Source organism: Apodemus sylvaticus, chromosome 3 (assembly GCF_947179515.1).
Source record: "Apodemus sylvaticus chromosome 3, mApoSyl1.1, whole genome shotgun sequence".
NCBI classification, from domain to species: Eukaryota; Metazoa; Chordata; class Mammalia; order Rodentia; family Muridae; genus Apodemus; species Apodemus sylvaticus.
Window position 1 is genome coordinate 131136284 of NC_067474.1, and position 26096 is coordinate 131162379.

General features: G+C 51.1%; 1 protein-coding gene across 2 annotated transcripts in view; it reads right to left on the reverse strand.

Moving 5' to 3' along the window:
- The window catches only part of Rnf220 (ring finger protein 220), a 221886-nt gene that overhangs the window by 27362 nt on the left and 168428 nt on the right, over positions 1-26096 (reverse strand). For both annotated transcript variants that reach the window (XM_052177122.1, XM_052177121.1), the window contains exons 2-3: positions 8710-8842; positions 484-529 (exon numbers count right to left, since the gene is read on the reverse strand). In XM_052177122.1, coding sequence (XP_052033082.1) covers positions 484-529; positions 8710-8842 — 179 coding nt within the window. The remainder of the gene's footprint in view (positions 1-483; positions 530-8709; positions 8843-26096) is intronic.

Genomic DNA, 26096 nt, shown 5'->3' on the forward strand with positions numbered 1-26096 from the left:
AGACAAAGACAAAGAGAGAGAAACAGTAGGAAAGACAGAAACAGAGACAGAAAGAGATTCAGAGAGAGAGAAAGAGAGAGAGAGAGAGAGAGAGAGAGAGAGAGAGAGAGAGAGAGAGAGAGAGAGAGAGCTGGCTTCTTTCTGTCTGTATTGAGTTCCTGCACTTTCTTTCCCTGTTCACAGCCCACCTGCCTCTTTTGAGTCTCCCCAGCTTGAGTGTCTGTGCTGCCTACACCCTGGGCCACTTCTGACTCTCACGCCTCTCCTAGCTAGAAAAAGAGAAAGTCAGAGAAAATCTTTCCACAGATGGATGCTGCACCTCCAGCCACACCCCAGCACACCAGGCAGTCCTAGGTATTAGGCTGACGAGCACAGCCTGGAGGTAGTGGGATCCGTGGGGGGAGCCTTTTGCTCAGGGTGAGCCTCACCCTGGTAGGCCTAGATGGGGATGGGCAAGAGGGAAAGCAATAATTGGCCACCTACCTTGGGGGTGCCCGGAGCCATGGCATCCTTCAGAAGGGAATTTTTGCTGCCAAGAAAGAAAGAGAACAGGGTGACCATTCTACCTGGTGCCCAGGTCTCGTGAACGAGGGTGGACTAGCAAGCTAAGCCCAAGAGAAGGCGTTTGCAAGCATGGCATAGTCTAGCCAGTTCAGTCTAGTTCTGCCCAGTACACACAACCCAGTGGCCTAGGACCTAGCTCAGCTTCTACCGGGTGCCAAGGACCACACTGGCCCCTGGGAGGGGACACAGGCGCCAGGCAGAGCATGGGAAGAAAGGGGCTTTACCTAGATTCAGTCCTGAAGATTCTCTCTGTCCTGGGGGCTTCCTCCTCAGCACTCCCTGCTCTTAGCCTGCTCTTAGTTCCTATGGGATTGGGGTGACGGGACTGACATGACTCTTGTCAATTCTTCCTCCAACACGCTGCAAACTGTGTTAGTCTGGGAATGATCTCCCCCTGATTCAATTTGTCAGCCCCAGGCCCTCTGGCATCGGGTGGCAGGCAGGGGGGAGTTGGGCCCTGAAATATGGTGGGCAGTTCAGAGCAGGCGGGGGCTGGGGTGGGAGGTGATGGATGGGTTGTGAGGGAGGCAAGGACTGTGTTTAATAACAAAATTGGTATGCAAGGCCACATCCCACGCTAAGCATGAGTGATCCAGAGCCACAGAGTATTACAAATCCCGCTAAACAGATGCTGACAATGGAACAAGACGTATCAAATCAGATCCACTTCAGAAACATTAATATCCCTGTTCCTGCCCTTTCCTGCTTGCTGCCTCCACTATAACTGCTGCATCTGTGCTCACACACTGGCTCGTGTGCATCCACGGACATGCATGCACACACACAAATACATGAATGCAGTAGGGTTGCTGGTGAGTGCACAGAGGCAGACATAGCCTGTTTTCACAGGCTCTTCACACAGACACACATACAAAGCACACATGTAGATGATATCTATGGACAAATAGCCAGAAAGCAAAAAAGGACACAGATACATTGCAAATAGAATATACAAGGCAGACATGGACTTAGTGAGTATACGCACAGGGAATAACTGCATGTGTGCTCAGGCACCCAGTAGGCCAAACAAAAATGCACGATGTGCAAGCAAAAGCCAATGTAGACATGGCTAAAGTAGTGACTGTCAGTGGAATAAGGGATGTCTGCACACCTGGGGGACACTTGGCAACGTCTGAATGACATATACATATATGTACATATGAACGTACATACGTATGCACCTAACACATGCTAGACAAATGTTTCATCACTAAGCTATATTTTAAGCCCCTTGAGATAGTTTTGATTGATTTCTGATGGTTCAAACTGGGTGTGGAAAGGGGGTTGCTACTGGCATCTAGTGGGTGGACGGTGTTTAACAACCTATCCTATCCCAGACAGCCCCCCTCACAAAGAATTACCAGACCCAAAATGTCAATACTGCCGAAGTTAAGCCATCCTGGTCTCAAGGCACATACACAGACTATCATTCAACCAACGGGCACATAGATGCAGGCAGTCAGACCCAGAGACTCAGACATGCATACAGATGCACAGGGCCACAGGGTCACTCCCAGAGACATGGCCATAAAGACAAATCCACAAGAGCCACACAGACTAGATGAAGAACTGCTCATGTACAAAAGTCCACAAGGACACATGCAGAGATAGTCCTCTAAAGCACAGCCATACCCAGACACACGCACACCTACAGCTGCACACGTACACCTACAGATGCACCCACACACCTACAGCTGCACATGCACACCTACAGTTGCACATGCACACCTACAGATGCACATGCACACCTACAGCTGCAACCGCACACCTACAGATGCACATGCACACCTACAGATGCACATGCACACCTACAGATGCAACCGCACACGTACAGGTGCACATGCACACCTACAGATGCACATGCACACCTACAGATGCAGACACTTAAAGGATCACATGCACACAGCAGTGCAAAAGCCACCAGTCTCCACAGCAGAAGGCCGTGTCTGAGAATCAGAATAGAGTCACTGGTCTGTTCACACAGCGAGAGCAGCACAGACTAGAAAGGACTGCCAGTAAAGCTTCTCTCAATTCCAGTGTGTTTACAAGCAGTCCATGCCTGGCTCTGATGCAGGCCCTGGGCATACGGAGGGGTAAGCTGAGCTGCCCTTGAGGAGTAGCTGGTTTGTTAGTTCATAGCTTTTATTATTTCTTAACTTCTTCATTCACTCAGTGAACACACATGAGCATCGCCATTCTGCCTACAAAGTGTCTGCTATCCACGCTGTTGTCATACTTGACTCTGGGCTGGGATGTGGCTATTATCTATTGGGGCTGAATTAGGTGAGATCCGAAGCTGAAGTAGTGAAGGGTTTATTGTGTACCCAAGGCATACTACAGAGACAGAGGCCTCGTGAATGTAATTTCACCCAAAACTTTACAAAGTTGACACCTCCGGGGTCACACAATCCATAGAGGGTTTGGAAGTCCAGGGTTGTTTGTTTAATGTTCCCGCTCTAAAGTTATGTAGGACTTAGGCTCTAATGCAGAACATTGCTGTGCAGCTTTGGTCAGGGCTGTGCTGATCCTGGGCTCCTCTCCTTTGCCGGTAAGCAGGAAGGGGTCATCTGGGGTCAGGATGTCCAGCCTGTGCTCTGGCGAGCCCATCTTTGCATCTTCTTAGCAAAGCTCTTCCCTTTGCTACACAGGGCCAGCTCAGCCTCAGCCTCCTGCCCTGGCCCTGAGCAATGCCCTCTCCTTCCCTTTCTTCTACCAACCCCTTTCACAGCAAGTTTTCTTGGTTTTCCGGAGCCCGAGAACCTGGTGCATGGCTTGCCGAGAGAGGTCTAGGTCCTGAGCTGTAAGCAGCCCAGCTGCTGCCCAGCCCATCAGCCCTGCCTTCCCATCCCTCCCTGTGTCCACAGCCCGCCCCCAACAATTTCCTTCCCTGCTCAGTCACTCCCTGCCTAGTGATCCATGGGTTTTAAATTATAACTGGGACCCAGGAAACGCGTTCCTAAGTACAATATTCATGGGCTGGGCTGACACTTTTAATTAAGGTGATTTACACTGAATTATCTTTGGAAATAAAGAAATGGTGCACTGCCCGGGAATAAACCATCATCACCAGCCGCCTTTGTAAGTTACACTTCGTTTTAATCTATTTGGGGAATTGTTTATCTAGTTCATTACCCAACCAAACACCGAGGCCGGCCTTAAATAAGGCTTAAGTAGGGGTGGGGGCACTGCCATCTCTTCACCCTGCCTCTCCTTAGGAGCTACTCAGTCTCCCTTTAGATTTTTTTCCCCAGCCCCTTTAAAGCACTTCCCAGAGGAGGCTGCTTCCCAGCCCAGAGGCTGGCTTTCATAGAGGAGATCTCTGAGCTCAGGTCCTACCAGCTAAGCCTGTGAATGTCCCATGCCCAGGGCTATTTCTTCTTAATGGCTGGAAACTCCTGTCTAGGGGCCACAGAGATGTCTCAGAGCCCTGCCATCTTGAGCCCCCATTTATGTTCTTGTCTGTCTCTCTATTCACACACATGTAGCCCCACCCTGAAGCCATCTCAAGGGTATCTTGGCCTCAGCTCACCCAGAGTCCTACCTGTTGCTTCCTCTGACTGCAGACATTACTTCTAACACAGTCCCAACCATCCAAATCAGAATGTCCTCTCCTAGTAGGCACCCTAGGTGAGTCCTTTGGCCTCTCCTTCGTCTCAATCCACTCTTCTCCATCCCCCACTTTCAGCAGCTGTCCTAGGGCAGCCTCAGCAATGGTCCCCTGGATTCTTGATTTGCCTCCATTTCTGCCCGCAGTGGCACGATATCTCACTAACATGTGGGAGGCCCTTCTGACTCTGTGTTTGACCCAGTGTTACGCTCCGTGCTATGTAGCTAAGCCCTTGGGTCCTTGGTGGGGAGAGACAGAATCAGGTGAGGTGAAGGAGGGGTGTGGGAGTAACTTGGAAAAGGGTAGTGTTGAGCTGCTGAGAACTTTGCTTTCCTGTGGGGACTTGGCTGCTTATGGCACCTGGGAATGTTCATCTCTGGGAAGGTGGGTTTTTTCAGTGTGTGTGTGTGTGTGTGTGTGTGTGTGTGTGCGTGCACTGAGCTGTGTGGGAATGGAGAGTTTGTGCATTGCATACATGTGTGTCAAGCCTGTGTTTGTGAGAACCAGCCTCCTTTGCTTAGGAGCTGTAGGGTCCTTGCTTCTTTTGTGAGCCCCCAGGTGTATAGAAATAGCATACATGGGAGCTGCCGTAGGCTGTTGGGCAGTCAGAGGCAGAAGGCAGAAGAGCTTCATCTAGAAAGTTCCAGAAGTAGAACCACCTGGGAGCCTAGCCTGGCAGCACCACCCAGGAGCTCAGGGTGGGCTAGGCTGAGGAAGGGGCAGGAGAGGGAGGGCAAAGGAGGCAGAGGCAGGGTAAGAGGGGGTGGCAGGGCTGAGAGAAGAGGGGAGGAGCCAGCACTGGAAACAAAAGGAGAGGAGCCAATACAAGGCAGGAATTAGGGCTGGAGAGCTAGGGAGGAGGACGACTTGGCCACAGGTCAAGGAGGCTTCCTTTTGGGCTCCTGCCTCCTGTGGGACTTAGTTTCCTCATCTGTGAACCGTCCATCTATCCAGGATACTGATGGTGGGGGAGAAGGAATGTGGGTGGGGTGGATGGATCTCAGGCGCTCAGGTGCTTCGGTCTTTGCCCATCCTTGGGCTCATCCCAGAGCCAGCACGGGGCGGGGCAAGGGTAGCCAGGCTGGGGGACCCTCGCTCACACTGCCTGCGAGCCCGGAGGGAGCTGACACGCTCCTTGGGAATTTATCACGCACCCAATTACAATGTTAATTGGCAAGTTCCTGAAATCAATTAATTCGCAAATTTTTTCCAATTAAAAATCCAGATAAATCACAGGGGCGTCGGTGGGGCCGGTCCAGCCCGCAGTCCGGTGGACGCAGCGGCCGCGGGGAGGGGGCGCGCGTGGGGAGGGGGCGGCGGGGGCGGCTGCCCTTGAACGCCTTTGCCGGCCGGTCCGACTGTCAGCGCGCCGGGCGCGGCGGGGCCGAGACAGATAAAACCATCGACCCGTCGCCGCCAGCGCTTCGGCTTTATCGATCCGACGGGAATTTCACTTGCTGTGCAGATCCCGCTGTCCGGCTGTCAGACACCCAGCGGGGAGGAGGGCGTGCCAGGGGCGCAGGGCGTGCACGTGCTGAGGGCGGCTTGGGCATCAGGGGGTGCAGGAACCAGCCCGGACGTGAGCCGACAGCCGCGAGGTGTGGGTGCTCTGAGAAACGCGGATGATGAGGGATTTATGCAGGGTCACGAGTAGGGGGAGAAAGGAAAAGGAGAGGGAGATGGCCTGGGCGGTGCGAGCTCCGCGCCCAGGAGGCAAAATGAACAGTTTTTTTCACTGTGCGGGGCAGGCACACTGCTCAAATACACTCTGTAGGTCCTTGTGTTTTCTGATCTTGGCTGAGGTCCTCTTCATTGGGAGCAAATTACCCAGAAATCCTGGTACAGCCTGCAGGATGTTTTTTTCACTTTCTGAGCCTGACAGGTCAATCCTCAGTGTGTGAGGGATGGGGGAGGGGAGGCAAAGAGCAGAGCGCTGGTGTCCAGACTGCTCCAGACAAAGCTTATGTTTATTGCTAAGTGGACAACCTTAGAGAAGTCACTTAACGTGTCTGTGCCTCAGTTTTCTCATCTGTAAAATGGGAGTTATAGCTATAGACACACACCCACAATTAGCAACGGGCTGGCTGCACATCTGAAAGTTGTCCCATGAGGTTACATCGCCTAGTGACAGTGTAGTTTAAGTGCACTCTATGGTGCTTACGTGACCAAAAAATGTCTAAGGATGCATTTCGTAGAACGTATACCTATCATTAAGCAATGCATGCCTATCACAGAGCTATGCGAAGAATATATAAAGCTCTGGTCAGACAGTGGAACTCCACGAGGTTCATTATTATTACCATACTATAGTTTCTGATACTTTTGTCTTTAAGAATGAGAGCTTTGAGAGCATAATTCTCCTCCCTTGAGTAGAGGCCGGCCAATGAAGGCCAGGTTCACAACCAAAGATAGAGGAGCGTGAGCTATGTTTGGTGATTGTCTCACTTGCTCCCTTCCTCCTCTGTCCCTCGCTCCATCTGCCTTCCTTCCTTCCTTCCTTCCTTCCTTCCTTCCTTCCTTCCTTCCTTCCTTCCTTCCTTCCTTCCTTCCTTCCTTCCTTCCTATCTAGAGATGAGGTCGCACTATGTAGTTCACTACACAGCTCACGCTGACCTCCAGCTTCAGGTATTCCCGCCTCTGTCTCTGCAATGACAGGTATGCACTGTCCAGCCCAGCATGACCTGGGCCTAGAACAGTTTAGAGTGGTAGAGCTAGCGTGCAGGCTGTAGGGGAAGGTACTGAGGCTGCCCCAGGTCTCTTTCTTGGATCACATGGTTGTGGGCAGTCAAACTGACGTGGAGGGAACTCAAAGCTGCCTTTGGAGAAGTGCTGAGAAACTGAGGTTTCCTGCTTACAGCTCATGGAAGCAAGTGATCCTGGGAACATCCTTCAGCCCAGTCAGATGTCGGATGACTGTAGCCTTTCTTCTCCTTAGCTTCAGGAGAGAAGCAGAGCTAGTAGCCACCGCTACCCAAGATAACATAGCCATGTTGTTCTGGAACTGGTGACCATATAGTTGGTTTTTTTTTTTTTTTTTTTTTTTTTCATTGTGTGTGTTTGTGTGTAGGTCAGAGGGAAACTCCTCCTTCCACCTTTATGTGGGTACTGGGGGTGGAACTCAGGTCCTAAAGCCTTCTCACTGGTCCCAATAAAGGTCTTAAGGCATTAAGTTGTGGGGTAATTTGCCAATAGGTGACTGGTACTCCCTTCCAAATCCCTCCCTTAGGAAGCCTCCTTTGCTGTCTCGGGTGTGGAGCTTCACACAGCTCCAGTGCAGCAGCCTCTATGCTCACCCTCCCTCGATCCTTTCTTACAACTGGTTTTCCAGGACAGAGGACATTTTGGGACCACTGTGCCTTGCATCCGGTCAGATTTGATGACTTGGGCAATAGGTAGGAACGGAAGGCTGTTCTCTGTGGGCACGTGGTGGTTTCTAAGGATGGTTGTTGCCCTGTCTCTACCCCGCGTGCTCTTTTAGAATGTGATCTAGCCACTCCTCCCATCAAAAGGCATGCAGTCCTCTCACCTGGACTCTGAGCGGCTCACAATGCCTTCATCAGTGGAGTACTACAAGTGACACTGAGTGACTTCTAAGACTCAGTTTGAAAGGGTGGTTCAGGCCAGGCTGGAGCTCAGTGGCAGGCAGGCTCTGAGTTTGATCTTTAGCTGCACCCTCCCTGTCAGCATTCCATCTTGTTGGCTAGAACATTTTGTTTTGGAGACCTAAGCTACCGTGTAAGAATTCCAAGTATCCCAAGGCTACCAAGTGATGAAGGGGCCCAGGCCACCTAAGGAAAACACATGCAAACTCTTTAGACCCAGAACCATCTGCAGCGAGTTCTAGCTAACGGCCAGCAGCTATCACCAGGCATGTGAAGGAAGAACCTCTAGATTATCCCAAGCTCCCAGCAGAGCATCCAACATCTGGAACAGGCACAGCGGACCTCCCTGTACTCTGCCGGGATTCCTGACCCCAAAGATGGTGGGAACAAAATGGAACAGCTGCTTCCTACTGCTCAGATCAGAGGTCAGAGGTCATTGGTCTCCTCTCTCCTGTGCCCTCTGGATAATCTGGCTCCTCCCCAAGGATCTGGAGAGTGTTCAGCCGCATCCTGAGGCTAGGACAGAGGAGGGCTGGGATGTGTTAAGGTAAGAACACACTTGCAAGCATTCCCAAGATCTTTCCCTTTCAGTCCTCAAGGTTTATAAGGAAGGTGCTGCTGTCTCTGCCAGGACTGGGCTGGGCATGGGGTAGAGCTGCCTGGCCCTGTACCCGCTTTTACCCAGCCACAAGGTCAAGGTTCTGGGCTCAGGGTAGTGGCTGGCTCCCTCCTGTCCAGCTTCTCTTATTCTGAGGCAGGAGCCTGAAGATTTGCTTTTCTCCACCCACAAGGACCCCCCAAATAAAGTGAGAAATGTCACTGAAAAACAGAACTGCATCAAGGGACCGGTTTCTCCCCCAGAATCTCCCGTGACACCTAGTAGCTAGCAGAGCCAGTGGACTCTCCCAGCCGGCAGACTCCCTGTAGGCGGCTTACCTGGCCGGCAGCTGGGCCAGCTGCTCCAGTTCCTGCTCCATATGTTCCTGCAACTCGCTGGGCCTCAGCAGGACTTGGCAGATGGGGCAGAGTGGGGCTTGGCTGTCAAACAACGCTACTGCTTTCTTCTTACCTGGCCGGGGAAGGAGAACAAGAAGAACAGACAGTATGAGCAGAGCTAGTCTGTAGAATGGAGTCCTGTATCCCAGGCCTTTAGCCCAAGCCTACAGCTGCCTTCTAGGGATTCTGGACCTGGAAGAGGGGTGAGGTATTCATTGGCAGCTGCAGAGGCCACAGCCATAAACGATGTCTTCTCAGCTGGCTGCCCCTCTAGGAAATCTATTGGGATACAATCAATGCTCTGTGCAATCAAGCCTTGATCGTCCCATCTCACAGCGTGCTTAATCATTCCATCACCCAGAATGCTGAGTGGCCCTTGTCTCTCTCTTTTTCTCATTGCTTTCATAGTTTCCAGATTTGGAGAAAGAAGAGGCAGGAAAGGAGAATTCATTCCTACAGTCATTCAACAAACATTCCCTCTTTTTTTTTTCTTTCTGACCCAGAACCAGCACAAGGAAATGAGGGTCCCAGCATGGAATCCAGGTTCTGTCTTCAGCTTCTGCTCTCTTCCTTGTGTGTTGGGTAAGCTGTCCATCCCGTGGTTATGACGCCCACCTCCTAGTTTCTGGACCTCTACCTGACATTCCTCTGTGCCTCTATTAACCAATGTCTAATGGACACCAATACCTGAATGTCTTCTAAGAATTTAAAACTCAACAACTACAATTTGAAATCTTCTACCTCAACGCTCCTTTCAGACCCGTTTCTCCTCCAGCTGTGCCCATCTCTGGTAGGATGGCGTCTTTCTCTGTGCCCGTTCCAGTGGCCTTAGTCACTGTGCACTCCCTGGCTTGCCTGACTCCCCTCCCCACGTTCATGTAACTGTCGAGTCCTGTCCATTCTGCTACTTCTATAGCTACTTAGTTCTTAAATATTTATGAGCCGGGTGCAGTGGCACACACTTGGGAGGCAGAGGCAGTCAGATGGCTGAGTTCAAGGCAGCCTGGTCTACAAAGTGAGTTTCAAGACAGCCATGGCTACACAGAGAATCTGTCTCTCAAAAATAAAATAAAATAAAATAAAATAAAATAAAATAAAATAAAATAAAATAAAATAAAAGCACTTATATGTGTGTGTGTGTTTATGTATGACTGTGTGAGTGTGGACATGTGTGTACCCGAGTACACATGTGGGAGTTGGAGAACAATGTTAGGAATTCCACTTTTTGAGGCAGGTCTTTCTTCTTTTTTGGAAATTTTACCTTTTCTTTATTATATTTTATTAAAATTTTTTATATGTATGAGTGTTTTCACAAGAGTGTATGTGCACCACATGCATGCCTAGTGCCCTCAGAGGATAGGAAGAACACTGGATCCCCTGGACTGGACTGGAGTTAGAGATGGTTGGTAAGCTTCCGTGTGGGCACTGGGAATCGAACCTGGGTCCTTTGCAAGATCAACAAATATTCTTGGTCTCTGAGCCATCTCTCCAGCCCAAGCACATCTCTTCTTGTTTCTACTGCTGAGCTGTCTTTCTCTCTCATCTTGCTCTAAATGTGGGGGTTGCAGACGTGACCTACTGCATTTGGCTTTTTACGAGAGTTCCAGGGACTGGACTCAGGTTGTCAGGTTTAGACAGCAAGATCTTTTACCTCCTGCACTTCTCCCTAACTTCTATACTCCTAAAATTCATATTCTCCCTATTGAGGTCTCACTGCTTAAAATTTTTTTTGTTTTGTTTTGTTTTTTGGTGTGTATCAGTATTGGCCTCAATGTATGTCTGCCCTCTGTGTGTGCAGTTCCCGTGGGGACCAGTAGAGGGCATCATATTCCCCTGGGGTTGGAATTACAGATGGTTGTGGTTTCTGTATGGGAAATTGGACTTTTCCCTACTGAGCCACCTCTCCAGTCCTAGCAGGTCTCACTGCTTCTCCTGGGCAACCTCACAGGTCTCTTGTCAATCTCACCCATTCTGATTCTGAGCTTTCTCTTTCTGCAATGTCCTCCAAGCTGAGTGTAGTCCCAGCACTGAAGAGGTCAAGGCAGGAGGACTGCTGGGAGGACTGCTGGGAGGCTAAGGCCAGTAAGTTCCGGGCCAGCCTGGGCTACAGAGTGAAATCCTGTCTCAAAAGAAAAGAGAAAGAAAGAAGAGAAGAGAGAAGAAGAGAAGAGAAGAACCAACCAACATTTCTCTACTACATGTGCTCATGGAGGGCTGGTGGGAGGCTGGAGCTCTGTCTGCAGCCTGGCTCTCTAATTCTGACCAGGACAAGGTTGCTTTGCTCATCCTCCTTTGTTTGTTTGTTTGTTTGTTTTTTGGATTTGTTTTTTTTTCCGAGACAGGGTTTCTCTGTATAGCCCTGGCTGTCCTGGAACTCACTCTGTAGACCAGGCTGGCCTCGAACTCAGAAATCCGCCTGCCTCTCATCCTCCTTTTGACTCATGAGTTCTCTCTTTTCTCACAGCCAGTGCTCCTCCTTTTGACTCATGAGTCCTCCCTTTTCTCACAGCTAGTGCTCCCCAGCGTGCTTACAGGAACGATGTTGAAAACCTCCACCCATTCAGAAATATTCCTAGCTCTGACTGCTAAGGGAGACCATGACTGTAGGAATACATTTTGTGTGTGTGTGTGTGTAATACTAGAGACAGAACCACCTCTGGTGTTCAGAGAAGGTCACATTCAGCTCCCAATCAGCTTTCAGATATAAGGACCAGGTCAGAGATGACTAAGGAAGCTAGGTGAGCAGAAGAGATGTTGACTGCCCAGTGAAATTTTATTTTAGATACACAATGAGTTCTTGGAAAAAAAAGCATAATTATGTCCCAGATATTAAAATGGATATATTGGTACTCTAGATCATTGACTTTTCTAAAATCAAGCTTACCTGGGTGTCCTATGATTTTATTTGCTAAATCTGGTAAGCCCATGCCTGAGGAGCTCCCAGGTGAGCTTACACGTGAGAGGCTTCTTCCCCCTGACACAGACTGAGGAGGCTTATAGCTCCATGCATGCCTGGACTGAGTCATCTGCAGGCTCCAGCTCGCAGGACAGAGCAGTTCAGTGTGTGCGTGCGTGTGTGTGTGTGTGTGTGTGTGTGCGTGTGCGTGTGCGTGTGCGTGTGTGTGTGTGTGTGTGTGTGTGTGTGTACTGGGGAGTGGGAAGAAACAAGTCTTAACCAAAGCCCCTGTACTAGAAGCACCATAGCCTTCACTGAGCTGAGATGTCAGCTATGGAGGCTTTGCGTGTTCCTGGATTGGGTAGAAGGGGCTCCAGCCTGTGTGGCTAGGTCTTTAAGGAAGGAAAGTACTTTTACTGTGTGTAGTCTCACTGTGTGCCGCCTGCCTTGCTGTCTGTCCCTCGGGTGTTTATGTGGCAGTTGGAAGGCAGTGCTAAGTAAAAGAGCAGATACGGATGGCCCTGCTTTAGGAGGGCTCTGGTCTCAGTTCTGCCTCTCAAGCAGCCTCCGAGGTGTGTGAGGCCCTAGGGCCACTGTCCTCCACTGACAGGGAAAAGGAGGCTCAGAACTGGATAGGGACTTTGACCTTCACTCTTGGTCTCAAGGCTTCATTTACTTATTCAATAGACATTTATAGCCGGGCTGTGGTGGCGCACGCCTGTAATCCCAGCACTTGGGAGGCAGAAGTAGGTGAATTTCTGAGTTTGAGGCCAGCCTGGTCTACAGAGTGAGTTCCAGGACAGCCAGGGCTACACAGAGAAACCCTGTCTCAAAAAAACCAACAACAACAACAACAAAAAAAACCCAAAACAAAAACAACAACAACAACAACAACAACAAAAAACCCACCACAACAAAGATTTATAGAACAATTATTCTATTTCAGTATTATTCTAGAAAAAACTGGAACTCAGAGGTAAGTAAACCACAGTCTTGATTTCCAGATGTGGGTGAGACCTGAGAGGGAGGCAGGAGCTCTGCGGAGCTCTGTGAGAGGGCTGGAGGAGCCACAGGAACAAGGATGCGGTGCAAAGGGAAGCAGGAAGGAGGGCAAGGGAGACAGGGTAGTTTAAACAGCTGGCTAGTGTAGAGGGAGAGAGAATCCACTGGGCAGAGACCAGGGCTCAGCCCCTTTACGGCTGCAACACCAAGTGCAGTTCTTTGGGTTTTCTAGAGTCCAGATCCTGCTCTGCGTCTGGCGTCAGAAGTCAACATTCTCACACACGTGTGTTCATTGTCTTGCTTTCCTGACAGGTGCTTTTCTCAGCTCAACCTCCAGTTTCCTTTCTGGGGACATCCGACACGATCCCCCCCCCCCTTTTTTTTTGCTCCCAGCTTTGGGAAGAGCCCTGCAGGAATGAGCTGGGCTCAACTTGTAGCTTATGCCCTCAATCTCACCTTTACTTCTCAAGGGTTAGAGTGGCAGGTGTCAGCACGGTCATGAGCCCCCTCCCTCCTGCTTCCCCTCCCCCGCTGTGTTCCCTATAATTTTATATTGAGACCTGTGGTCATGACGTGGATTTTACTGCACTAACGACATGGCCTGCCCAGTTTTAATGACAAAATCCATACTCTGGCCCTGGGCCTGCTCCTCGTTTGCATAATTCCCAGAATACAGCTCCCTGAAGCTTTTGACCTGGGCCATTACAGTGGCCGTAAAATGGGCCATAAAACCACTGGGGATGGCCAAGGGGAGGGGCTATGATCCTGCTGGGGTGGGAATGAGGCGTTCATCCCCACCCCACCCCACCCCACCCCAACCTGTCCTAGGCTCAGATGGAGTCATCCCCTGGCTCTTCCTTTCCATGGTTCTCAGAATCAGCGAGTCCAGTTCAGGCTGGTGAGGAGTGAGGCGCTTCTGGACAGGCCTTCATGGCCTGCTCATCTGACACAGACATAGCCTGTCAAGGGACATGGCTCCTTGAGAGGTCCTCCTCCAGCCCTTGACAAATCTTCCCAAGAGCCAACAGCCAAGCCAGGCCTTTGGCCACAGGTGGGGTCTAGGTTTCCAGCTCCGTTTGAATCCTAGCCTCCTTCTCTGCGGCCCATCTCCTCGAGAGGTCAAGAGCCAAGCTGAGCACAGTGGGGAGCCGCGGTGAACAAGAGGGGTGGGGACAGGGACCGGGCTGAGCTGTCAGTGCTAAAGATGATGAATGTGGGAGGTGAGGCGGGAGGCCTGGTGTTATCGGCAGTGGATGGCGGGCGTGAGCGCTCCCCGCTTCTGCTAATCCCCGGGCGCTGCCTCAGCCCTTGCACTGATAACGAGGAAATGGGACTGACAACAATTTTTAGCTGAGAGATTCTTCACCAAAATGCCAGGCGGCCGGAGGTCTGACAGCGCCTGATTGAGTATGTGAGTGTGTGGGGGGAACGCCCGCCGCCCCCTCTCCTCCCATGCAAAGATGGATCGCTCATTCCGCCTCCCGTCCACATTCATTACTGCCTCCCTCCCCACCACCCCTGCCACACAGTCAGGGCTGCCACCTCCACATCTCTGCTTACCATAGGTGTCTTCCAAGCAGGAGGGCAGAGAGGGAAGGGGGCCTGAGCCTCGCACGGGGCAACTCCAAGGGGCCTGAGTCAGTCCTGTCCAACTACTAAGGATGCCTAGTTGTGTGACCGCCATGGTGGTCTCTTGCTCAGAGGCTAGACTAACTTTACTCCCAGACAGCAGAGGGGCTTCAACGGAAGCCTCGAAGGGTGTTGATTAGGTTGAGATAAGAGGTTAAGCCAGGGCAGCACTTCTGCGGCCATTCCTCCAGCCTCCAGTCAAGCACCAAGTAATTGAGGAGGGGGTGGGGTGGGGCTAGACCAGCCCTCTGCTGCCCTTCTCTTTTGGGAATTCCCGACCACTGGGGACAGCCAGAACTTGCTGCTCCTCCTCCATCTTCCACTGGGAGGACTGGTAAAACTGCCCCGGGGCCTGCACTGAGTCCTTAACCCTCTGGTTGGCCTCTTTGCTTTCCCCAGTCCTGCAGCCAAAGGGTTTCCTTCTCCCTCTTCATTTGTCCAAGCGGAAATTCCCATCTCTGCTCTGCTCATCTTTACCAACCTTGCCAAGTCCCCAGAGATGCAGACATTACCCTGGAGACAAGAGCTTTCTCTGATTCTAGTCGAGTCTGGTCAGTCTAGACACAGAGCAGTTGGTCTGACCTGTAATATGAATCTGAGGCAGGAGGATTGGCATGGTCTAAATAGTGAGTTCCAAGCCAGCCTAAGTAAGATGCAGTGTGAGATCTTGTCTGAAGGAGGAGGAGGAGAAAGAGAAGAAGAAGAAGAAGAAGAAGAAGAAGAAGAAGAAGAAGAAGAAGAAGAAGAACAACAACAACAACAACAACAACAACAAGAGGTATAAGTTGCCTGCGTAAGACAGGGAACATTAAATAAGAGTGAGGATAATTCTGATGATAAATGACAACGATGCAAGATCTCTGGTATCCCAGGCTAACTTCAAACTTAATGCAAATTGACGATGACCTTGAACTTCTGAATGCTGGGATCACAGGTGAACACCATCAAAGCCAATAGGTGCTGTGTTGGGGAACCAAACCTTGGGCTTTGGGTAAGCTTGACAAGACTCAATTGACCACGTCCCCGGCCTGAGACTCTTAAGACTATCAGGCACACGTGGGTCCTGCAATTCCTCTATCAGGCACACGTGTGTCCTGCTGTTCCTCTCCCCACTCCATTCTCCTATTCTTCCATTTCCTAGTGACCAAGACACAACAGAGTAACAAGTAAAATTCTAAGAGCTGCCTCTGCCTAAATGTGCTGAACTTGGGCCAATCAGCTGATCACTCGGGCTTAGTTTCTCCTGGTGTGAAATGGTAACAGTATCTAATGCCTAGGACTTCTGAATATAATCAGCACTGTGTACCAGTGAGACATCACCTGCACCAGGCTTCCCCTGTCCTCCCACTGAGACTGAGATCAGCGACCCTACTGCAGGCAGCTGGCCTTGGCCCTTCGGGCTCCTGTGGAATTCCCCTACTCATTCATACTCATACCCCTGTTATTGGTTTATGGATCAGGCTTCGCAGGAGAGCAATGAGTTCAGTTTGGGATGTATTTATTTGGAGAAACTGTGAAATGCTCAATGACAGGTCTAGGAGATGCGGATCCCAGGTAAGAACTGAAACTCATCACTGTGGGCTCTGTGCCTAGATCATGGTCCAGCCTAGGGTAAGCAGCTGAGAAAGGCATGAAAGAATGAAGAACAGTGAGCTCATCCAGGAAGTGCACCCTAAGGAGTCTGGGAGAGAACCTTGGTTAACTCTCACGGGTGAAGGACATTTAAGGCATCAAGGTCTTCAAAGGAATGGCAAAGGGGAAGAAGGGGAAACAGGAAGTTCCACAGAGCAAGGGATGCTATCCCCACAGTGCAATGCACCAAGAGGTCAAGACATCAGCCAGGAAGCGCCCCAGCCACTCATCCTACCTGAGCACACCATCTCCCTTTCCATCCATCATGGACCCAAGCCACCTCATCACTGGTCCTCTCCGCTCCTCCCACTTACCCCTTCTTCCCTCTCTTCTTTCTAGAAGCCCTTTGATCGGTGGCTCTGCTGAGCACGGGACAGGAGGAGTTAATGTGCTGACAGACATTTTTTTTACCTTCAGTCAATATGAACAAGGCCCCAAGACTATGATTCCAAACATCTGGATTTCATCAATATGTGATCTGTCATCGTATATTGGCATTCCCCAGTCCCCGAGCCAGAGCAATGCGGCTGGTTTTATTAATACGTCAAATACATTATCCGTGTAATACACTTGTCTGGCTGGGGCCTCCCGCTGGGGCGGGGCGGCGGATTTGAATGTATGATGAATCAGTTTGCATTACATGTTCGTAAGTCATCATTTGTCAGGATTAATAGGCATCCCTGGTTGAGGAGGTGGGGGTAGGGCAGGCAGCTAGAGATGTGTATTTAGCTGTGGCCCGTACTTATCTGCAGGTGCCCAAGGGTGCCCAGAAAACAGCTGTGCACCCACTTACCCAGACCCCAGGGTAGCAGCTGGCACTCACAGGACAGAAGTGACATTTTCAGCTGTCCCAATGTCACTTGGAACCAAATAAGCCTATTTGTCTCTGCTTCAGGCTTGCCAAACAACCAAGAAGATGTAGCAAGGCCTGTCTCCACAAGCCGGCGTTTCTTACTCCTCCCTTCGGTCTCAGCCTGGAAGTCTTCCTCCCAGGCAGGCTCCCTCACTGCCCTGGACCACATCAGGCGCCGCCTCTGTGTTCCCGGAGCCTCTTGTGTTGCTACTTTCCCAGCACGTGTGCTATTGCCTGTTCTGTGTTACTGTCTTAAGAATGTGACTTTCCTGAGGGCAAAAAAATTAGCATGGCCACTGCTACAGCGTCGGCATCTAACGGAGGGCAGGGAGCCCAGTAAAAGTGATAGTGAGAGGAGAAATCAATAGGTATTCCTGAATTAACAAATAAAGATGACCGACCTTGCCAAATCCCCAAAGATGCAGACATGACCCTGGAGACAAGGGTGTTCTCTGACTCTAGTCTGGTCAGTCTTTTACCCACATTCTTCTGTATCTAGTCCCCCTCTTTCCACAAGGCATACACAGCCCCCTCTGTATAGTAGTAGGTTCCATAGGTTACTATTTACCTGGGCCCAATACACAAGAATGACAAGCTCACACACCTTTGCTGTCCTCCTCCCCCTCCTCTCTGCCTGCAGAAGCTTGGATTGGCATTCTCTCCCTATCCTCTCTGGTCTCCTTTGAGCTCCAGGCCCAGGGGCCTGGCTGGTGTCCTGATTTCTATTGTGATGGATGCTAGTAACTGTGTCTAGCAATACAGTGTGTGTGTGTGTGTGTGTACTGAGCCATGCTTCTCCTGGGTGGCCAAACATCTGCAGGGCGGCCAGGTTTGAGGGCAGCCTGTGGAAAGCTTTAGGCTCAGATTTAGGCTCAAGCTGCAGCTAAAGGCTCAGGGCCAAGGCACAATTAAATTCACTGAGTCCTGGGCATGGAACCTGAGGGCTTGGGTCCATGATCCTTTGCCAGAGCCAAGCTCATCAGCTATCAACTAATCTGTTGGGGACTGGTGATGCTTCAGGGGCCACAGCTATTTCACACTCCTAACCACGGATCATAACCATAGCCCCTGTCCAGCTGTAGAATTACAGTTCACATCCCCCACTCCGTTCACTAATAACTTCCAGATAGTTCCTGTGTTCAGATGGAGCATTGGGGCTTGGGGCAGGTGGAGCCTCCCAAGTGGTTCCTGGGATTAGGCTCTACAAACTGCAGGAAGAAGCAGGATTCAGAACCATCCACCTATGAACAATGCACACATACCATCTTCAGATGTCTGCACAGACAAGTGCTTCTACAAGAGTGGGCACGGGGACTCACGGGCGTGCACGCACGCACACACACACACACACACACACACACACACACACACGCACGCACCAAAGCACATATTCAAGTGCAGCTTGAGTATCCCTGACCAAGTGCCTTCCTTGTCATACAGCCCAAATGCTAAGACTGTACTGTTTCTAGAAACAAAACTTCAAGTATGCTTTACCCGCTGTTGGCTCTGGCTCTAGCCTTATAAAAATAAAATGGGAGCCTCCACAGCTGTGGGCTATAAATCCTGAATGGTCGACAGAGGCAGAGTTACCTGCATTCTAGGCAGATGGGTGGAGTGCCCAGCGATGATGGCAAACGCTTATGTGTCTGGACCCACAACGGGCCAGATGCTTAGCCTCAGGCATTGCCTATTGGCCCAGCCCAGGCTGGCTGCTTCTCACAGACCTGTGCAATCAAAAGAGGTAGAGCCCTAGGGAGAAAGCAAGGGCTCAGCTCAGGGGAACAGAGGTAGAGGAAGAGAAGCCGGGGTGTGGGTGGGGGGAGGGAGCAAGGCAGCCTCGGGCGTGCGTATGTTTGAGGCTAAAGGGGCCCTCGCATCTGGAGATCAATTAGCATCAATTACTGACTTCATTTAATTGTCGTCCAAGATGAATTTGTCATTTTTAGCTGGGAATTAATGGGAGACCTTCACCTCTCCCTGGCAGCCAACAACGGTCACCTCAGCCTCCTAGAATCTCAGCATCCAGTTTAGGGCAGGGGCAGGCAGCTAGTGGGGCTTCTGGTCCTGGGCAAGCTCTAGCCTGGCCTGCTAGAGCCCAGGGCCAAGGTGGAGGCCTTAGGTCCTGGGTAGCCATCCTTTGCCGCCTCTGGCTTCGGCTAGAAATTAATTTGCTGGGCCGAGCATGTTTACCTTTTCCTAGCAAAGGCGAGTCGGTAAACAGCAGCCCGGCGGCTGAAATTGAATTGATAACTGCATCAACGTGCCAGATAACGCCTAAAATAATACGCCGATAAGGAAATTCGATTTGATTTGCTGCTGCGCATCAGATTGGCCCCATCTGTAGCTGCCTGTAATCATTTTCAATTGCGTTGGGAAACCTTATTTGTCCTTAAATATTTCTGTCATTTTTCATTGCTGGCGACAGATCCTTAGGCAGGTGGCAGGGGTGCACTGCTTCTGTGGGCGCAGGGCGGCGGCCCAAGGAGGAGGGGTGGTGGGACTAGGAGGGGAAGAGGCAGGGAGCAGGCAGCCGGGCGGTGACAGCTGTTCCTCCAATCAATCACGCTGTCGACAGGGAGGGACGACTGGCTGGCAGAAATTGAGTTTGCCTCACAGGGGACGATTGAGCAAATTAATAGCCCATTAGCCAAGCGGTGACCTGAGAAATGAAGGTGCAGGGGTCCCTGCTCACTCAGGCCGGCTGGGGTGGGGCAGGGCAGGGGAAGGGTCCGGGGAGGGGACCACCAGGGAGGGTGCGAGGAGGAGAGATGGAGGGCTGGATGAGATGAAGAACCTGTGTGTGTGTGTGGGGGGGTGGGGGGGGGGCGGGAGGAGATGATGCAGGAGGAAAACATGAAGACAGAGGCACAGGCAGTCCCAGGAGTGATGCTCCGGGCCGAGGGGGAGGGAGCGCTGACTGAGTTCTGGACCACTTTCTCTTGAGGACCACACCAAAGAAATCCTCCCCACCCTCAATTCTGGAGGCTCCCTCTGCTTTCTCTTCTCGGGGTTCTGGACACTGGCTGTCCCTAGGATCGCCGTTTTCTTGCGGACGTGCTTTTCCATATTCTACCTCCAAGTTCCTTGGGCCAGGGTCTTGCAGTCAGTCCCCTGCTTTGTTCGCTCTGTGGGCCCTTGGAGGTCAAGTGCCACTCCTCATCCCTCCTTACCCGACATCCTCCACGTTCACCGAGGGCTTGGACACATGTCTAAGCCTACCATTTCCCTGAGCTCAGTGCCTCATATCGCTCCCCTTCCTCCTGAAGGCACAACCCAACTTGCATGTGACAGGCCTCCCCACTCCCCTGCCACCTCACAGCCCTCTCCGGGCCCCAGGCCCACTCTTTCTAGCTGACTCTAACTCCCACCACTGTGGGCACGCGCCTGGACCCCACAATGCGTCATCTCTGTGCCCTCTGCCAGCATACTCCACTTCTGTTCTCTCTGCCTTCATCATCTGATCGCCCTCCTTTTGGTCTCAGACATATGGCCGGCCAAGAGCAGCTGGGGAAACCACAAAACCACGCAGATATATGCCAATAAAAATTCCGTTTCCACTCTCAGCACTACTAAACAATCCTTATACATCCATGGTCAGCTGTCTCCCCTCCCGCAGAGACAATTCAATAATATTTTACCACTTTGAGTCCCATCTCCTTCTGCTTCCCCTTCCTGGGCTTGCTTCCCACTAGAGTCTGGAATCAGGAGTTCCTGGACCTGAGCTCCTCTATGCCCTCTCGGCCCCTCCTCCTCCCTCCCATTTCAGCTTCCGGTTTCCTCTGCTCCCCTGGGGGCTCAGACTCTCACTCCAGGCTTAAGTTTTGTATCAGTCCCGCTCTTCTGCCTCCTTTGCTTCCCAGGAGAAACACTACGTACATTCCCAGTGGCTCCCACAGTACAGTCACATCACCACCCACCTGTCCCCTCCTGGACTGAGGGCCTTTGCCTTACCTCCTGACCTCACTAAAAACACTTCAAAGACTTGCTTGCTGTTTATACTCTATTTCCAAGTCACCTCGTGTGTGTGTGTGTGTGTGTGTGTGTGTGTGTGTGTGGTGTGTACACATGTGCATGTGGAGACCAGAGGTCAACCTCAAGTTGTCATTCCTCAGGGACAAATTACCTTGGGTTCTTTTGTTTGTTTTAAGACAAGAGTCTCAGGTTGGAGAGATGGCTCAGTGGTTAAGAGAGTGGCTGTTCTTTAGGAGGTCCTAAGTTCATGGTGGCTCACAATCATCTGTAATGGGATCTGACACCCTCTTCAGGTGTGTCTCAAGACAGCTATAATGTACTCATATACAGAAAAATAAATCTTATAAATAAATAAATAAATAAATAAAGCTTAAAAAAAAAAGACAGAGTTTTACTCACTGTGGAGGCTGGGCTGGCGGGAACTCATATAGACTCAGCTGCCTGCCTGCTGAATGCTAGGATAAAAGAAAAAGGTGTGCATCATGTGCACCACCAGGCCCAGTTCAGCTCATTTCTTGAGACAGGCTAGGTTAGGTTGGCGGGTCACCAGACCTTAGAGATTCACCTGTCTCCGCCTTCTCAGTGACGGGGTGCAAGCAAGCCCTACCACACTGCACTTTCTTTGTTGTTGTTTTTGAAGCAGGGTTTCTCTGTGTAGCCCTAGCTGTCCCAGAACTCGCTCTGTAGACCAGGCTGGCCTTAAACTCAGAGATTTGCCTGTCTGCCTGCCAAGCCCTGGGGCTAAAGGCGTGTGCCACCACTGGCCGGCCTACACTTCACTTCTTCCTGTGGTTTCTAAAGATGAAGTCGCATCCTCACAGACTTTCCCCACTGTGCTGTCTTCTCAAGCCCCTTAACCAATTCTTAACTCATGACATCAATTCTCATCCCTACCACTCTATGGAAACTGGCTCCATCATCTCCATCATCAGTGATCACCATCTGTCAAATCTAATGGATACTCTAGGTAATTTATCTGTTAATTCAGTAAATACACAGCGGTCTCGCATATATTAGATTCCGTACTCAGATCTTGCAGTACAACTTCTATATCCTAATGGAGCATGGAGTCTAATGAGGGAAGAGATACAATCAAATATGCAACCATCTTTATATAGCAATTGTGCCAGAGAGAGGCAAACAGTGCTACGGAGCCAATAATGTGGACGTTTCTATGGGCCAGGGAAATCCACGTAGGTTTCCCTGAGGGACAGCCACACTTGAGATGTGCGAGCTGAGTTGGAATGGAAAAGGCCAGGAGGGCGCGGAGCGATAATACCAGATGTGTGTTCTGCACCCAGCACTACGCAATGGACCCCTGTCCTGTAATGAGGGGCCTGCAGAGTTCTGTAGCTTGCTAAGTGATGAGCCATTGTGTGTTGTTAGATGTGTGTTGATGAGTGTTAGAGTGTCAGTGCAGGCAACGCAGCACTTGGAGTCTGTGTTGTCAACCACTCTACTGCTCTGACACTCCTTAGTGTCCTGGTCCCCATTCACACCTGTCCCTATGGATGCGCGAGTTCCTCCTCTGGTGTCATTCCCTCGGTTCCTACCTCTGATCCTCAACGCTGAGGCTTCTCCACCAGGTCCCCTGGGTCCTTTGCTCATGTGCCTCAGGGGGCTGCATCTTTCTCTAGCTCTGCCTTCCCCCTGGTTTCTCTGTTCCAGTGCACACCACCATCCACACAGCCTTCCCTAAATTCACCTCTCCACACTTCCTCTTTCTTCAGGCTCCCGTATCCAGTAAATTGCCTTCTTGACTGTCTTATCCTGTACGGGTCCAGCAGAACATCTCTCCTCTGGCATCGGACGGTGTTCAGGTACCATCATCGTCTTATCTGTGCCGTAAGCCCCACTACTCCATTGCTATCTCCGCAGAGAGGAGGAGCTTCCTAAAATACAACTCGGATCCTGTCACCCAACCACGGAAGACCCCGCCCATGTCATAAGTTCTGAACTTGTTGTCCTCTGTGGCCCTCTGTGGCCTCACATCCCCTCCAGCATCACTGTGTCACCGGCATGGTTGGACAAGAGTTAGCTCTTCCCCATTATCTCCCTGCCAACAACGCCCACCCTTGACCCCCCTCTCTCTCCATGGGCAACCTGTAACTCTTATCCTGTAAAAACAAACAAACAAAAAATCTTCTAAAGTCTCTGCTTCCTGGAAGACTTCACCAGACTCATTCTCTTTCCTTCTGAGTCAGGGTCTCACTATGTAGCCCTGGCTGTCGTGGAATTCACTCTGTAGACCAGGCTGCCCGTCTCTGCCTCCACAGTGCTGAGATTAACGGTGTGTCCCACCACCACGTCTGACTCTACTCATTCTTCCGCCTCATCTTTGCACACATGTAGTCCTATGATTATGCATTTATCTGCTTTCCTTCTTTGTCCTGAGCTCTGTGAGGGCAGGAGGGTGTCTGAATAATCCGGTATGTTCAGAACCTGGTCCAGGGTTTGGTATAGAGCAGGTATCAGTAAATGTTGACTAGTCCAACGACCAAGTCAAAGAGGGAGGGTGTGAAGGACATGTGGGCGGGGCCTCAGAAAGAGAGGGATGAGGTAAGAGAGGTGGGACCAGGTGAAGCAAGGCTGCCCTGGTCATGCTGAGAATTTCTTTTGCTTACAAGACCCTTTATTCAATAAGAGTGAAATGTCCCAAGGGGTGTAAAAAATGAAGGCTCTCTGTAATTGTACTTGCCTCCAAATCAAGTGTTCATAGACCTGATGGAAAACCAGTGGACTGGGGCACATAGCCAGATAGTAAAGATCATGCCTGGAAATATGGACAGGTAGATGTACATATCAGAACAGACATGCCCTGTGCTCCTGGGAGCCTCCCCCGTCACGGAACCCTCTCTGGGCCTGTGCGCTAGCCCACCACTCCACCCGGAACCCCTGGGCTGCGCTCTCGCTCAGCAATTTCCCTACCAAGAAAGCTCTAAGGGTTTCAATTACCGGCGCATGGGATTTAGTGCCCTGGGCTTCTCTGACTGGAGGAGATTTATTTGAAGGTTTAGTGTCGTGGAGAATTCACGTCTTCACTCCCAGGAGCCCAGCTTCCGTCCCGAGCCCCTAAATCAGGAACCAAGATGGGCTATTGTCAGTTACCGCATTAGCCTCGTTAGCGGACCAGGAGGGGTGATTAATAGCAACGCACACACAGCCATCCTGCTAGTTGCTGCTCCTGCTGCTCCTCCTGACCTGGGAGGGGGTGGGGAACGGCGGAGTCTGCTCCAGGATGGCAACTCCTTTCCCAGAACCAAGCAGGAAGGTCCACACCACCCTTCAAGATATGGGCGCAGGGGCAGTTAAAGGTTAGCAAGCCCAGTCATTGGGGCCTGACTCCTGGGGTGAAGGACACAGGATGCAGAATGTCTTAGGAGCTGGACAGGAATACTTGCTTCATTTTTCAAACACTCTTTTAATGGTGCTGTGATGGCCCAGGGACAATCCAAGAACTGGTATGAGAGTTAGGCTTTTGAGGATGAGCAGGAGAAAGGACAGGAAGCTGTGCATGAAGGCTGTGCACAGGGATGCCGGTCGATGCGGGAAGGACAGACTATTGTGTGTGAAGAACGGACGTGAGGGGTGTGGCTGGGAGAAGGGTGTACCTGCTGTGAGTTTGGAATCAGGCTAACCTGGGCTTTCAGTTCTGGCTACTTTATATACATATTTACTTATTCACTTAACAAATTGTTACTGGGGATCAAGTAGCTTTTATATGCCCACACCGCATTTTTCTTGGTCACAGATTGGAGATAATAATAATAATGATGATATTGCCTAAGAGGACGGTGTGATTTATGGGAGCAGAGTCGGGGCAGAGGCGCCCTAGCACAGAGCCACCAACACAGGTCAGGAAACGGTTGCCGAGCTGGGGCTCATCTGTCAGTCCGGGGTTCCTTTCTCTTTTCTTGTCTCTTTCCCCTCCCTTTCTCAATCACAGTTGAACCACAGTATTAATTATTAGAACCAATTGACTGTTTAGACTCTGATGTTTTAACTAATCACCACTAATGGCAAGCACTGTGGGCAATCACATTCATTTAGTTCCCAGGCAAACCTCTTTACACAACGGAGAGCAGGCTAGAGGGAGGGGATCCAGCGGGAGTGGGGATTTGGAAATGACAGGGGTGGTCTCTGCTGTCCAGAAATAAGACCTCTCCCTGACAGCCCCGGTGAACCAAGTCCCTTGGGGTTAGGTCAGCTGAGACTTGCCTCAAACGTGGGTTGGCTTCCTTCCTGATACTTTTTTAGCCCTTTGGCCCCAGTGTCACTTTTGACTTAGAATTCTGTCATGAAAATGAGCAACGGCTGACCAGCACCTTGGATCGTAAATATCCGACCCTTGGTCAAGCTGCTTTTCCACCAGGGCTCCACTAAAGGCCCCTACAGGAGACAGACATTGAGATGCTCATCTAAGTCCCAGCTTGTCACCGGGCATCCATCGGTTGCTGCTGGGTGGAGCGCACCACCGAACCCTGGCCATGTGGACCTGGGTCTGAGTGACAATAGCCCATGGACATGCGCTCAGTGCTGCTGAGTCTTGGCCAGGACTGGGGATGCGTCCTAAGCATTGTGTGCTTAAGAAGACACCTGCCTTCTTTACCCCAAGACCCCAGGCTCCCAGCCTACACACAGCTCTGTTTCACCCTGAACTCATGCCCACCCTGTACTTACTCCAAATTCACTGGGGAGCAGATCCCCAGAACTCAGGAATGCCATCTTTAGTTCAGGGGTTCAGGCTAGAAAGGCTGGATGGACCATGAAGCCCAACGTCCTGGAGGAGGTGGCCTCGATGTTCACCGCCAGTAGGTGTCGCTGTGGCTCCAGCACTGGGAGGGGGTGCTAGGCAGGGGTCCTGGTGCTGTGGGTGCCCCCTGGCTTCCTGCCCCTTCTCAGGCCTTCCAGGAAAGCTTTCACACAGGCCTCTCAAACTAAGTGTACTCCAGACAGTTGGGGGTCATGTGAAGACGTGGATTTGATTCACCAGCTCTGGAGTGGGGCCTAGGTGGCATTTTTAAGAAGCTCCTAGGTGATGCTGGCCACTGGCTGCACTATGAGAGTTAAGAGCCGGAAGAGGCAGCTCCCCACTGGAGAAACCGCAGGCTCCGCTGTCCTCCAACACCAATCTCCACCCTCTCCCTTGTTTTGCTATATTAGGTTCCAAATCAAAGCCAATGGTGGCTATGATTTGAATCTCCTTCTTTTTGCGGGGAGGCAGACTTACCTAGACCAAAACCAGAGGCACTCTAAACTGGAATCTAACTCCAGGTCTCTGACTGACCCTTCCTCTAGCCTTCCTAAGCTCACATCCAACCCCACCTCCTCCAGTTCCAGGGG